General features: G+C 58.1%; 1 protein-coding gene across 1 annotated transcript; it reads left to right on the top strand.

The window, feature by feature from the left end:
• The first annotated feature begins 491 nt into the window (after positions 1-491).
• LOC127036958 (prolactin-releasing peptide receptor-like) lies at positions 492-1,577 on the top strand. The gene has a single exon (XM_050928245.1). The coding sequence runs from the start codon at positions 492-494 to the stop codon at positions 1,575-1,577; it is 1,086 nt and encodes a 361-aa protein (XP_050784202.1).
• The last annotated feature ends 13,214 nt before the right edge of the window (positions 1,578-14,791 follow it).

The raw sequence follows: 14,791 nt of genomic DNA, 5'->3' as shown, positions 1-14,791 counted from the left end.
TCTACCTATCCATCCTACCTTCTATCTATCCATGCATCCATCCATCACCATACAAATCTATCTATCTGTCTATTCCCATACACCCCCTCTATCTATCTATGTATCCCCATACACCATATCTATCTATCTATCTATCCCCATACACCCCCTCTATCTATCTATCTATCTATCCCCATACACCCCCTCTATCTATCCCCATACACCCCCTCTATCTATCTATCCATCTATTCCCATACACCCCCTCTATCTATCCCCATACACCCCCTCTATCTATCTATCTATCCCCATACACCCCCTCTATCTATTCCCATACACCCCCTCTATCTATCTATCTATCCCCATACACCCCCTCTATCTATCTACATACACCCCCTCTATCTATCTATCTATCCCTCCACAGCCAGTGCTCCTGGTCCGCTCCCCACAGCGCCCCTGCTGGGAGAATGCCCCACCCATAGGTGACTGTGATCCCTCTCTCCCAGGGTGAGTCCATGGAGCCCAATGGCAGCAGCCCCCGGCCGGGTAACACCAGCCACCCCGAGGATCTCTTTGCCGGTCTGGAGCTGCTGCTGCACTTCAAGCCGCTCTTCATCCCCCTCTACTGCCTCCTGGTGGCTGTGGCCTGCCTGGGCAACGCCTTCCTGGTGGGCTGCATCACCGCCAACAAAAAGCTGCACAACGCCACCAACTTCTTCCTGGGCAACTTGTCGCTGGGCGACCTGCTGATGTGCCTGACCTGCGTGCCCCTGACGGCCTCCTACGCCTTCGAGGGGCGGGGCTGGCTCTTCGGGCGCGCCATGTGCCACGCCGTGGCCCTGCTGCAGGCCGCCACTGTCTACGTCTCGGTGCTCTCGCTGGCGGCCATCGCCGTGGACCGCTACGTGGTGGTGGCCTACCCCATGCGGCGGCGCATCGCCCCGCGCTACTGCGGCCTGGTGGTGGCCGCCATCTGGGCCCTGGCCCTGGCCCTGGCTGCCCCGCCCGCCTGGCACACCAGTTACGTGGATCTGCGGCCCATCGGACATGACTTGATCATCTGTGAGGAGTTCTGGAAACATATGGAGAGGCAGCGGCTGGTCTACTCCTGCGCCATGCTCCTCCTCTCCTACGTGGTGCCCCTCCTGGCCGTCACCATCTCCTACTGCTCCATCTCGGCCCACCTTCGCCGGAGGAGCCTGCCCGGCTCGGCCAACCTCAGCCAGGCCCGGTGGGACAAGACGAAGCGCAAGACCTTCCTGTTGCTGGTGGTTTCTGTCCTGGTCTTTGCCCTGTGCTGGCTGCCCCTGCAGGTCCTCAACCTCCTCCGGGACCTGGACCCCGATTTCACCCTCCTGGAAAAGCGCTACATTAACCTGGCCCAGGTCTCCTGCCATCTGGTTGCCATGAGCTCGGCCTGCTACAACCCCTTCATCTACGCCTCGCTGCACCGCAAGTGCCGAGCCCACCTGCGCGGCTCCGTCCGGCACAGGCAGCGGCACATCGGACAGTGCGCCCTCGCCAACACCTGCCTCAGCCTCCTGCCTGATGCCCCGGGGCTGGGGCAGGACGATCGAGCTGCCAGGGACAATGCGGTCTAGGGAAGGGCCCTGCAACCCCTCCCACTGGGAGCAGGGTCCGGCTGCCATGCCTGGGGCGTGCCCTTGGGTTTAGGGTGTGGGGAGGGGAGGGCATTAGGGATTGGGGAGGGGGAACCAGAGAAGAAAGGAGTGGGAGGTGCACTGGGCCAGGAGTCAGGACTCTTGGGTTCCATGCTGCTTTGGGAGGGGAGAGGGGTCTAGTTGGTTGGAGCAGGGGGAGGCTGGGAGCCAGGACTCCTCAGTTCTATTTTTGGGTCTGCCACTGACCTCAAGTCCTAACTGCACCCCACCTGTGCCTCAGTTTTCCTCTCTGTGAAATGGGATTACAGAACCTGACCTACTTCCGATCGCACTTGCATCTGCTGTGTGAGCACTGCATGATTGTTTCTCACTTTAATGCCATAATCCATGTCCCTCCCTCACCCCAGCCTGCCACCTCATCTCCCCTACCTTTTGAGACGCAGCTGCTCCTCAACAGACATCATCAGCCACAGTATGGACCCACCAACTCAAAGCGGCACCAGACCCCGCCAGAACAACAGATGCAAAACCTGCAGCCACATCTCCACTGCTACAGTGATCGACGCCCCCCACAACACACTGTGCCAGATCCGTGGGTCCTGCCCCTACCTAGCACAACATGTGGTGCAATCTCAGCCAGTGCACTAAACACCCCCATCACAACCATGTGGGTGAAGCCGGACAGTCCCTGCGCTCGCGGATGAGCTCTCACCGGAAACCAACAAAAGACAAAACCACCTCGTCCCCTATGGGCGAACACTTTCCACAAAGCGATTGCTCCATAACTGACTTCTCCTTCCTCCTCCTCAACAGAAACCTGCCCGAGAGTTTAAATTCCTAACTAGTGCGATGTTGCACCCCATAATACTTTACAGCAATATGCTTACGAATGTAAATATGACCTACCTGGAATATGTTTTCTGCTAGAGATGCCATGTAACATATCTCTGCAAAGGTTATGATCTACTGGATATATTCGTCCGATTTACATGCATGTATCATTTTTGTATTGGAAGTTCTGAATATTGGCTGTGTACTTGTTTGATTTTAAGCAGCCTCAGCAAAGCAGTTGATCAGCTTCTTGAGAACAGACTATTCTCAGTAAGTGCCCAATGAAGAAACACTTAGCTAACAATGAACTTTGAGAGACACCAATCCACATCTGAGCTTTCCTGGGAACGTAGCTCGGCCTGTAAAGTTCTGAGCCGTGCATGGACATGTGACTTGCCCATGTGACTCCAGAACTCCATCTTGCAGCTGGATTCTGCATAGGAGAGGGGCTGGGGTCTCCACCCACAAGAGAGAGTCTATTTAAGCCTCTGGAACCCCCTCCGTTTTGGTCTTCAGCTGGCTCAAGAGGTAGCCTCTCCACCCCAAAGGAAACTTGAAAGAAACTGGAACAAAGGCCAGCAACTACTGGGGTGTGAGTGTCTGCTGGACCCAGACTAGAAGGAGGCTAGTCTGTAAAAGAAGCTTATTAGAACATCTCTGAGGGTGAGATTTGATCTGTATTCAGTTTTCCTACTGTATTAGGCATAGGCTTGTGTGTTTTATTTTATTTTGCTTGGCAATTCACTTGCTTTTGTCCATTATCACTTGGAACCATTTCAGTCCTACTTTTTGTATTTAATAAAATCACTTTTTACTGATTAATGAACCCGGAGTAGGTATCAATACCTGGGGAGGGGGGGACAGCTGTGCATACCTCTCTATCAGTATTATAGAGGGCGAACAATTTATGAGTTTACCCTGTATAAGCTTTATACAGAGTAAAACAGATTTATTTGGGGTTTGGATCCCATTGGGAGCTGGGCATCTGGGTGTTGGAGACAGGAACACTTCTTAAGCTGTTTTCAGTGAAGCCTGCAGCTTTTGGGGGATGTGGTTCAGACCTGGCTCTGTGTTGCAGCAGGCTAGCATGTCTGGCTCAACAAGGCAGGGTACTGAAGTCCCAAGCTGGCATGGGAACCAGGCTCAGAGGTAGTTTCAGTACATCAGGCGGCAGCTACCAAGGGAGGGTTCTGTGACCCAACCTGTCACAACTAGAAATCCTGGTCTGAGCGGAGAGCCTGGATTTATGGCTTATTACAGCAGTTGGTAACCCACCAACCCCTCTTCGTGTCCAGTGACTGCAACCTTCCAATTGGACACAGCATGGAAATGAAGGGGGAAAGGAAACGAGCATCTCCAGGGGAAATTGCAGCTTGATCTCCAGGGCGCAGGGTGGCTGTGAGAGGAGCAAGAAGGGCCGTGTAGTGATACCAAGTGGCCCCCCTCCGAGCGGGAGAGTGACGGACCATTACACACCCCATGGAGGGTGGAGCCTAGATCGCCCCACCCCTCTCGCCAGAAGTACCGGGAAATGGCTGGAAGTAGAAAAGGCCGGCCCTGCAGCACAGGTGGAGGGGAGCCTGTGGAGGAGAAGGGCGCTTTGCCGGTTCGTCTGTGTCCCCGAGAGGAACCCTCGCCGAGCGGTGCCCCATCCGCAGACACCAACGAGGACTTGCCCAGAGGGCCTGCTGCCGTCTACCCCGAGGGAACCGGAAAAGGACTTGGGCTAGAGGGAGCGAACCCTGGGCTGGCAGGAAGTAGCCCAGGGGCAGCCACGGAGCAGCCGGCTGCCTAGCCAGGCTCAGTAGACGTGTTGCGGCTGAATCCCTGCCGACGCAGGGGCAGCCAATCCTGCCCCTGCCCGGGCCCTGGGCTGGGACGCGGTGGAGTAGGGTGGGCCCGCATCCCCCTGCTTCCCCACCCTGGGGTGGCTGATTCCTTACTGGGCAGGGAAGTTCCAGCCCTGAAGAAGGAGCCTCCCTTACCAGCTCCCCCGTAGACTGTCCGTTTGCTGGCTGCCTGCGCCCCGCCCAGGCTAACACCAGACTTAAACTGTTGCTTGCTGGGACCCTGAGCCTACTCCAGCCAGGGCCGGTGCAAGGATGTTTCGCACCCTAAGCGAAACTTCCACCTTGCGCCCTCCAATCAGCTCAGGCTCCGCCAGCCTGGGAGGCAGAAGAAGTGAAGCAGCTCACCCCTGTCCCGGGCGTGCTCGGGGAGGAGGTGGGGCAGGGGTGAGCTGAGGCGGGGAGTTCCCCTGCATGCCGCCCCCCGTCTTACTTGCTGCAGGCGGCCCTCCCCGCGCTCCCCTGCCCCAGCTCCCTCTACCTATATGCTGGCGGCGACCAGGGCGGCCGAAGATCCGGCTGCCGCGGTCGCTGCCGAAGAAAATGCCGCCCCCCCAAATTCTAGAGTCCGAGGTGACCGCCTAAGTCGCCTAAATGGTTGCACCTGACTCCAGTCCAGACCCAGCTCACCCGTGGATTGTCTCGTTGACTGGCTTCCTGGGCTCCGCCCCGCCTAAAGCCAGCCTGGATAGGTTCTGTTTAAGGGTTGGCTGCTTGGGTTACTCAAACCCAGGCTACTCCCTGACAGGGACTATTACTCACCCAGCCCTATCGTGGGCCCTTGGCTGTCTCGCAGCCTCCAGTCTTGGAGTGACAGGGCCAGCCTGAGTGGTCCCCCTCCGAGTGGGAGAGTGAGGGGCCCTTACAGGGTGTCTAATTCAAAGTCGATTGCCTGCTTGGGCTTCTGTAGCACCAGCAGAGCCAGTGGTTCAAAGCTCCTTGGGGAGCGAGCTGAGCCGGAGCTAATGGAAGGGGGGAGGTTTGGTCTCTGCAGACACTTTGCCCGTGTTTTCATAAACCCTCGGAGCCATGCCGCAGACACAGCGGGAGAGAGCGAGGTGACCTCGCATCGTCTCTTCCGCGCGCTGATTTCCCTGCGCCCAGCTTGGGCGGCAAATCCAGCAGCGTCGATTTCATGTTCCGTGTGTATTTGGTTTGTGCTTTAATTAAGGTTACTGAATGACAGCAGCGTCACTAGTTCCACCCGAGAGCAGAGCAGAGCTCCGTCGCGCCAGGAGCTGCCCAGACACACAGTGACCGAGATCGGGGCCCCGTCAGGCCGGGTGCTGCCCAGACACACAGTGACCGAGATCAGGGCCCCGTCGGGCCGGGCGCTGCCCAGACACACAGTGACCGAGATCAGGGCCCCGTCGGGCCGGGCGCTGCCCAGACACACAGTGACCGAGATCAGGGCCCTGTCGGGCCGGGCGCTGCCCAGACACACAGTGACAGAGATCAGGGCCCTGTCGGGCCGGGTGCTGCCCAGACACACAGTGACCGAGATTAGGGCCCCGTTGCTCCAGGTGCTGCACAGACACACAGTGACTGAGATCAGGGCCCCGTCAGGCTAGGCGCTGCCCAGACACACAGTGACCGAGATTAGGGCCCCGTCGCGCCGGGTGCTGCACAGACATACAGTGACCAACACCCATTGACACCAGCTGGGGATCCGGCCAAGTACTGTGCAGAATTCGCCTTGCCATGCTCATTGGTGTAGAGCTGCCGGTGAAGCCTAGTGGGCAGAGCACTGGACTGGGCCTCAGGAGAGCTAGGTGCTAGTCCCAGCTCTGCTGGTGACCTAGTGCAAGTCACTGCCCTTCTCTGAGCCTCAGTTTCCCCTGTTTACTTAGATGGTGAGACTTTCAGAGCAGGGACTATGTGTCTGGGCAGCACTGCTGGCCACGGGGCTCTTGGGGGTCACATCCAGGGGTCTGCCCTACTCCCCAGTGCAGGTTGGGCACCACCCACCTCTCCAGGGCAGAGCCACCTGGGAGTTGTGCAGGGGCTGGGCCTGTCTTGGCCAGTGGGGGGAGGGCAGCATGGGGGGCTTGGTCGGGCCCCACCTAGCAAGTGGGTCCTGAGCAAGCCTGGTGGGGGCAGGCCGCACTCCCACTCTGGTCTGGCTGATGGCACCGCTCCCGAGGGGCTGAAGTGATCTCTGCCCCATGACCAGCCCCAGCTGGCTCAGTCCGGTGGACGTGGTCACCTCCCAGCAGGGCAAGTCTGTGCAGCCGGGGGCAGGGCGTGGGAGGGGGATCGGGGGGGAGGTTTGTGGGCTTTGGGGCACTGGGCAGTGGGGAGTTGGGCAGTCATGGGGCTGGGGCTGTGGGGCAGTCACGGGGGGGGGTAGCCATAGTGGGCCTGGGAGTCACTGGCCATAGACGTCTAGTGGGGGGCCCCACAAATGTGTTTGGTGCCAGGCCAACCAAAGGTTAATCTGGCCCTGCCTGAATCAGGGGAGCAGAGGAGGTTGGGGCGGTGGGGGCTGATGGAGGGGGGGTGTTGGGCCCCTCATTGGTGCCTCTCTGCAGCGCAAGCTCGTTTTCACTCCAGGCTCTGGTGCTGGGCAGCCCCTGATCCCGGCGCAGCCCTGGGTTGGCTCGATAGCAGCTCGGCTGCTGCAATCACTTCCCAGGTTAGAGACTTAAACGTCTTCAACTCCGGGCTGGTGTTTGTGCCGGGTCCTCGGGGTGGGGGGGGGTGGGACTGGGCTATTTCCCACATCACAACCAAAGGCACAGGCTCTGCCAGTGCCCCTCACTCCTGACCTGCAGCCCCCTGCTAGCCCAGCCCTGGGCTCCCCCCAGCTCTGCCAGTGCCCCTCACTCCCGAACCCCAGCCCCCTGCTAGCCCAGCCCCAGGCTCCCCACCCCATCACTCCCAGCCTACAACAAATTAGTTTCAACTCTTTCATCAGATTTCCGCCACCACCAAACACCCCCCCCCCCAACAATTCAGGGCCTTTGGTACCAAGTGGAGACAGCAGAAAGTGCCTGGTCGATCCAATGTCTTTTATTGCGATAAACGGTGCTAATGTTGCAGCCATTGTCCGTCCCCTGAAGAGATGGAGACAAATCCCATGGCTCCCTGCTGGGCCCTTAGAAACTAGCCGCCGAGTCTCATCACTCAGCCCCACCCCACCCCCCTTCTGGCACCCAACATCCAGCTCTGAGTCCCTTACACCCCGACCCACCTGCCCCCACCTCCTGACACCCACCACCCCGGTCCTGGAACCTGCCACCTGGCCCCCAGAGCAGAATTCTCTGCTCCCCAGGGCACGCTGGGGGTAGGAGGAGATGCAGTAATTACGCTTCCAGCTTTGCTGTGGGGCCAGGTCAGGGGGTGACTGGCAGGAGCTGGGCTCCATTCACAGAGCGATAGCAGAGCCCAGGCAGCTGGACGATGAGCGATCATGAACAATGGTACATGCACCCATATGCCTGCACACGGCTGCACACCCATGGGCATGTGCACACAACCCAGTGTCTGATTTACGGTCTGCTGCAGCATGGGGGGTTCGGGCACCTCAGTCCTCAACCGCAGCCTCCAGGTATCCCAGCCCTGGGCTCCCCCTAGCTCTGCTGGTGCCGCTTACTCCCAGCCCCCTGCCAGTGATGGACGGAGCGTCCCAGGCAGGGCCCCCATAGCCTGGTGCCCTCCTCGCACTGCAGGTGGGGGATGTCACTGCAGGAAGCCAGGACTCCTGGGCTCCATCCCCAGCATTGGAGGGGAGTGGTGTCTAGTGGTTAGAGCAGGTTGGGAGCCCAGAATATCATGGCCACACAGCACATGCCAGCTCTAACACGGCACCTCCTGGCTCCACAGCAGCCCAAACCACAAAAAGGGTTCCCCCAGTGCCCCAGTCCAGCCAGTCAGGGGGTGCCCGGCTGTGTGCGGCTGGACCCTCCATCAACCCTTTGCCTGCATCTGCAGCTGATCCATGGGCTCATGGGGGTGAAACCTGGGGGGGACAGGTGGGGGGATGGCAGATGGGACTGTCCCTGGCCTGGAGTTCTCAGTAGGGGACAACTCTGCCCTGGGACACCCTGGGGATGGCTAGCTGGACCTGCCTCCCATCCCTCGCCCTGCTTCCACCCCTTCCCTCAGCACCCCGGACAGCTCCCCACGCCCAGCCCTGGCTCCCCAGTGCCCCTCGCCCCACAGCACTGACCTGCCTAGCCTGTCCCACTCCCAGCTCCTGGGCCTGCATCTCCCACCTAACCCGCTTTGCTCCCCCACTGCTGCCCCTGGGGTCGAGGAAGGGCGACTAGGGTGGGGAAATGGAGTATGGTGGGAGGGGCTGGGAGAGGCCTCTGTGTCCTGGCTGCCCTCACAGGACTGTTCTGGGTGGGGGAGAGACATGGTCAGCTCCTTGGAGGGGAGAAATTCCCCCCATGCCCATGGGGCGGATGGGATCTGGCGCCCCCTGGAGGTGAAAGGCCCCAGGACCCATTGCCTGCCCCCGAGCCAGCCAGTCCCTGCCCTGGGGCAGCGACCCAGGGTGCAATGCCACAGGGGGGTGGGGTCGGGCCTGGCTTGGTGGGACCAGCCCCACGTGTCAGGGTTTGGGAAGGGAGCGCCACCTCCAGCCCCTGACTGACTTCAGTAGCCCACCCAGCCTCCCTGGGCTGGGGGGAACACAACTAAAAAATCTGGTGGGGAGCCATGACCCTCCTCCCCCACATCACCTGTGGCAGGGGGCGTGTCACAGAGCCCCCGGGCGATGCTCTGGAACTGCTCCCCACAAAGCCAGTCAGGACTTTGGGGAGCCTCCTCTCCCTTGGAGCAAACTTTTCAGGGCAAGAATCTCACGCGGCTTCACCTTCTTGGGTCTGACCTTGGAGCATTCAGCATATGCCCCTCCGTGCGCTTCCCACAGTGAGTCTGCCCAGGCGGGGTCCTGGGGAAGCCAGAGTGTCCTGTCCCCCCATTTCACAGTCAGATGTGAGTCTCAGCCAGCCAGTAACACAGAGGTTTATTAGATGACAGGAACATGGTCTAAAACAGAGCTTGTAGATACAGATAATGGGACCTCTCATCCGGGTCCATTCTGGGGCCCGGCGAGCCAGACAACCCCGCCTGCCCTCACTTCCCATCCTCAGCCAGCTCCAAACTGAAATCCCCTCCAGCCCCTCCTTCTCTGCTGAGTTCCTATCCCAGGCCAGGAGGTCACCTGACTTCTTTGTTCTCCCTCTACCTTTAGCATCCCCTTGCAGGAGGAAGGGCCAGGAGACAGTGTCGGCCAGAAACTGACGCACCCGCACAGTATTCAGAGGAAACATTAAGAACACGCCCTGTGACGACGTGGGAATGTGACGACGTGTGACTCTTCTTAATGTTTCCTCTGAATGCTGTAGGGGTGCCTCAGTTTCCCCTATGCATTTTTTAAGTCTCTAGGTGGTGGGATAAGGGGGTGTAATTGTAGCAGAGCGAAGAGTTAGTGCACATAAATGGCCAACACTCTGTCTCCTGGCAACTAATGGCCTGGGCCCTTCCCCACTGCTAAAGGTGTTGGAGAACAAAGGAATCAGGTGACCTCCTGGCCTGGGAAAGGGACAAAGCAGAGGAGGAGGGGCTGGAGGGGGAGTGAGCTTGGAGCTGGCTGGGGATGAGGAGTGAAGTGCAGACATGGGTTTCTGGTGGCAGGGGTGGAGCTGAGGGGTTCTGGTGGCAGGGGATGAGGGTTAGGTGTCGGGTTGAGGGGTTCTGGTGGCAGGGGATGGGGGTTGGGGTGGATTTGAGGGGTTCTGGTGGCTGGGGATGGGGTTGGGTGGAGTTGAGGGGTTCTGATGGCTGGGGATGGGAGTTGGGGTGGAGTTGAGGGGTTCTGGTGACAGGGGATGGGGGTTGGGGTGGAGTTGAGGGGTTCTGGTGGCAGGGGATGGTGGTTGGGGTGGAGCTGATGGGTTCTGGTGGCCGGGGATGGGGGTTGGGGTGGAGTTGAGGGGTTCTGGTGGCTGGGGATGGGGTTGGGTGGAGTTGAGGGGTTCTGATGGCTGGGGATGGGAGTTGGGGTGGAGTGGAGGGGTTCTGGTGACAGGGGATGGGGGTTGGGGTGGAGTTGAGGGGTTCTGGTGGCAGGGGATGGTGGTTGGGGTGGAGCTGATGGGTTCTGGTGGCCGGGGATGGGGGTTGGGGTGGAGTTGAGGGGTTCTGGTGGCAGGGGATGGGGGTTGGGGTGGAGTTGAGGGGTTTTGGTGGCAGGGGATGAGGGTTGAGGGGTTCTGGTGGCAGGGGATGGGGTTGGGTGGAGTTGAAGGGTTCTGGTGGCAGGGGTTGGGGTGGAGCTGAGGGGTTCTGGTGGCAGGGGATGAGGGTTGGGTGGAGTTGAGGGGTCCTAGTGGCAGGGGATGGGGGTTGAGTGGAGTTGAGGGGTTCTGGTGGCAGGGGATGAGGGTTGGGGTGGAGTTGAGGGGTTCTGGTGGCAGGGGATGGGGTTGGGTGGAGTTGAGGGATTCTGGCAGCAGGGGCTGATGGAGGTAGGGGGTGATGGGAGCAGTAGGGAGGCTGGTTTGGAAGCAGAGGCTGCTGAGCACCACAGAGATTCTTCAGGGGCTCGGTGGCTGCTCAGAACCTGCCCAGCTGTTCCCCATCCCCTGCTGTTGGGCCCCTCGTACCTGTGCCACCCTGGCCAGTTGCTCCTAGGATTAAACCTGCCCCTCCCCCTCCCTGGATCCAGAATGGCTCTTTTGTCCTTTCCCTGCTGCGGCTAGGAACAGGGAGTTGATCAGTCCTGGGCTAATCACAGGCAATTTGCTGGAGCCGAGAGGGGAGCAGCGAGGCAACGATTTCCTGCTGCTGGCTGGTGTAATTGCAGCTGCTGGGGATAATTCCCCCCAATTTGGTTTCAATGAATTGCACAGGTAGGCAGCTGCCCGCCAAGCTCTGCTTCCTGCAGGGAACCCGCACAGCAGGGACGGGTGGGAGACCCCAGAGCCTATTTCCCCCTCTGCTCCCTCTCATAGGAAAGTCAGAGGGCAAAGATACCCACTAGCCCCTCATTGTGCTGAACGGGCTTTTCCTACGTGTCTCTGCTTGTTCTGTCTATCCGAACATCAGCATCTCCAGTACTGACGGACCACAGAGAACCCCACTGTGCCGAATCTGTGCAGATACACGGCGACCGAGATCAGGGCCCTGTCGGGCCAGGCGCTGCCCTGACACATAGCGACCGAGATCAGGGCCCCATCAGGCCGAGCGCTGTCCAGACACACAGTGACCGAGATTGGGACCCCGACGCACAGGGTGCTGCCCAGACACACAGTGACCGAGATCGGGGCCTTGTCCCACCAGGCGCTGCCTAGACACACAGTGACCGAGATCAGGGCCCCTTGCGCCGTGTACCATACAGACACACACAGCCTCTGGCCAAAGGAGTTTATAGTCCGTACAGACAAAGGGATCCTGACCCTTGTTCTCTGGACTGGGAACTGCGACCTGGGGGTGTTCGGAGACTTGCGGGGCATCTGAGTGCCAGAAACACTAAGCAGCCCCTGTCTCTTTGTATGTCTCAGACTGCTGTTCAGAGCACTGCATCCACCCCATACGCCAAGCCAAGAGCGAGGCCAGGTGGCGATGGCGCCCGCCCTGCACGATGGGCACTCGGGGGGATCTGTTGCTCAGCTGAGGCCCTGTGAGCCACCGCAGCTGATATTTACTCTTCACAGCCAGAATCTGGCTGTTATTTCTGTTGCTACAGAAATGGCATCTCTCCAAAGTCTTAATTGCCGGGTTTAGATTTGTGTATCAGTCCAGTAGGCTGCTGCCCCAGGTCCCCAGCGTGCTCTGCTCCTGATGGGATCTGAGGTTTGTTTTCATCCCCAGCCTCCACATCTCTGACCGGCAAAATCAAACAGCAGTTCAGGTATTTCGTTTCTAGTCAGACCCAATAGCTGAGACAGGATCCGGCACATCGAAGGAGCCAGGCACCAGCTGACAGGTCTATTTCCGAGCGCCTCTCTCCGGAGGAGGCCTGGCTACCCTGGGACACCTTGCGTTGGGTGGCTGTGCCCTCCAGAAGCCAGGCTCATAGAAGGCTGATGTGATTTGCGTTAGCTCGTGGGTCTGGTGCAGCTGGGCAGGCTGGGCAGTCAGGAGAGTCTGAGGTACTGTCTGTGATGGGGAAGCAGGGACTCTTGTCGGTCTGCACATCTTAAACAAGTGAAAAGCGCCCAAAGCACAAGGGTCCAAAGGGTGCATTTTAGGTGACCCATCGATTGCTCAGTCGAGCTAGCTAGCTATTTGCCTTCCTTTGCTTTGGGAGGGGAATTAGATCCCATGGTTAGAGCAGGTGGGGCTGGGAGCCTTGGTTCTATCTCTGGCTCTGAGGGGAATGGGATCTAGTGGTTAGAGCGGAGGGGGCTGGGAGCCAGGACACCCGGATTCTCTCCCCAGCACTGGGAGGAGTGTGGGGTGGAGTGGTTAGAGCTGGAAAGTCAGGACTCCTGGCTTGTGTGTTCACCATTTCTCCGGCTGTGTGTATTAGAGCTGTGCCAGGACCCGGAGGCCGAGGGGTGAGTTTGTTCAGAAGCCAGCCTCCAGAGTCACTGCTCAAAGCTGAGCATGAGGGTTAGCAAGAGAAATCTCTGAAGGGCCCTTGGGCGTTCTCTTATGGTGAAAGGAAATTGGAAGCCAGGAACGTTAATTAGCCGGCGAAACGCCAAGGACTGAAGCTGCAGTTTGCTGCTTCGCTCTTCCTGGGGCCACTGGGTCGGGGAGAGAAAGGAAAACTCGGGGTAATAACACCACACAGCTCCAAGGAGCAGTTGCTGCCTGAGGATCTCAAAGCACTTGACGGAGGGGCTATGAAACCCATTCTACAGCCCTGGCACAGGGAGACAGAGCCACCCACCGTAGTCGCACAGCAAAATCAGGGAAGAGCCAGAAATTGAATCCAGGAGTCCTGACTCCCAGGCCCTCCCTATTCTAACCGCAGATAAGCCATTTGGTCTCCTGGCATCACTGGGGATGTGGGCTGATTGCCCCCTCTGGCACTTCGAGTGCGGAAGGTGGGGGCCCGCAAGGATTATAAAAATTAATACTGGCCACTCCAGGCTGGTATTAAGCAACCTCTAGGTATGATCAGATGGTTTTTCACACCTGGCTTTCAGCGTCTCACAGCATAACTGCTCCCTGGTCCCCTCCTTCTCAAAGAACAACACTGCACAGACAAAGGGAATCTTTCCCCCAGTTTTTAAAAGTTCTAGCCCTCACATTGGCTCTTTTGGTCAGGTGCCCTCTCCCTTTTACCTGTTGGCTTGTTAACTCCTTTTACAGGTAAAGCAAGTTGAGAACAACCACCAAGAGGGATTCCATTGCCAACTGGCTAGGTGTCCACCCCCCCCAATTTATCACACTCACACTGGAATAAACATCAGGAAATCCAAGTAAATCTGGATTTTTAAAGCCAGTTTCCCAGTCCACCCCCACCAATTTTGTACCCACAGGTAACTGTGACCCCATGTTTGTGGGTGCCATTATAAAATGATGTATGGATATATACTTATCTCATAGAACTGGAAGGGACCCTGAAAGGTTATCAAGTCCAGCCCCTACCTTCACTAGCAGGACCAAGTACTGATTTGGTCCCACATCCCTAAGTAGTCCCCTCAAGGATTGAACTCACAACCCTGGCTTTTGCAGGCCAGTGAAAAAATCACTGAGCTATGCCTCCCTTAGCTGTGAAAACCTTGGGTGACTGGCTCCTTGGCTGGGCCAGTCTGGTCATTTCACTGGTGCCTAGTTGTGAAACAGACAAGAATCATGTCAGTTTCAGTCAGTCCCTGCTGGTGGGGCTCCCAGGGAGAATGTCTCCGTTTGGAAACATCTCCTGTCCATGCTCCCGAAATGAAAACTGGCAGGATTTCAGTGCTGGGGAAAATGTCAAGTTTTTGGCTTTTCATTCTGTTTCAGGACAAAGAATTTCCCCCAGATTTGCAAACGATCACAGAGCAGAAATTCCGTTTCCTGATTAGCTTCAGTGAGCACTGATTGTGTGGGGACAGCGGTCCTGCCCTGCCCCCACGCCCCGTTCCTTGCAGCACCATGTTCCCTGCTGAGCCCCCCTGCTCTAATCCCAGAGCTGGGAATAAAACCCGACCCTTCTGCTTCCCAGTATCCTTGCTCTAACTGCTAGGCAACCTTCCTTCCTTGGCTCAGAATGTGCCTGCGCTATCAGAGGTTGCTGGTATAGTGATATCAGCATCTCCCCACCTTGCGCAGATGCAGCTTACGCTGGCCAAAGAGTCCTTTAGCTGGAATAACTCATAACAGGCCCAGAACGAAATACCTAGACCCAGGCAAAAGAATGTTTTGGCCAGGCTAACAAGAGCAATCCCTGGTGCTTTTTATCAGCAGATCTCAAAGCGCTTTATAAAGAAGGCAATGATCCTTCATTATCCGTATTTTTATAGATGGGGAAACCGAGGCATAGGGTGGGGGGGGGTGACTTGCCCAAGTTGGCCAGCAGCAGAGCTGGGGAGAGATCCCCGATCTGGAGCTCTGCCTGATGCCTCA

Source organism: Gopherus flavomarginatus, chromosome 18 (genome assembly GCF_025201925.1).
Source record: "Gopherus flavomarginatus isolate rGopFla2 chromosome 18, rGopFla2.mat.asm, whole genome shotgun sequence".
Taxonomy (NCBI): domain Eukaryota; kingdom Metazoa; phylum Chordata; order Testudines; family Testudinidae; genus Gopherus; species Gopherus flavomarginatus.
The sequence above is the reverse complement of the archived record's forward strand: the minus strand, read 5'-3'. Positions and strand labels throughout refer to the sequence as shown.

Excerpts from the sequence above, each read along its gene's own strand:
- LOC127036958 (XM_050928245.1), top strand. The coding sequence starts at position 492 with ATGGAGCCCAATGGCAGCAGCCCCCGGCCGGGTAACACCAGCCACCCC.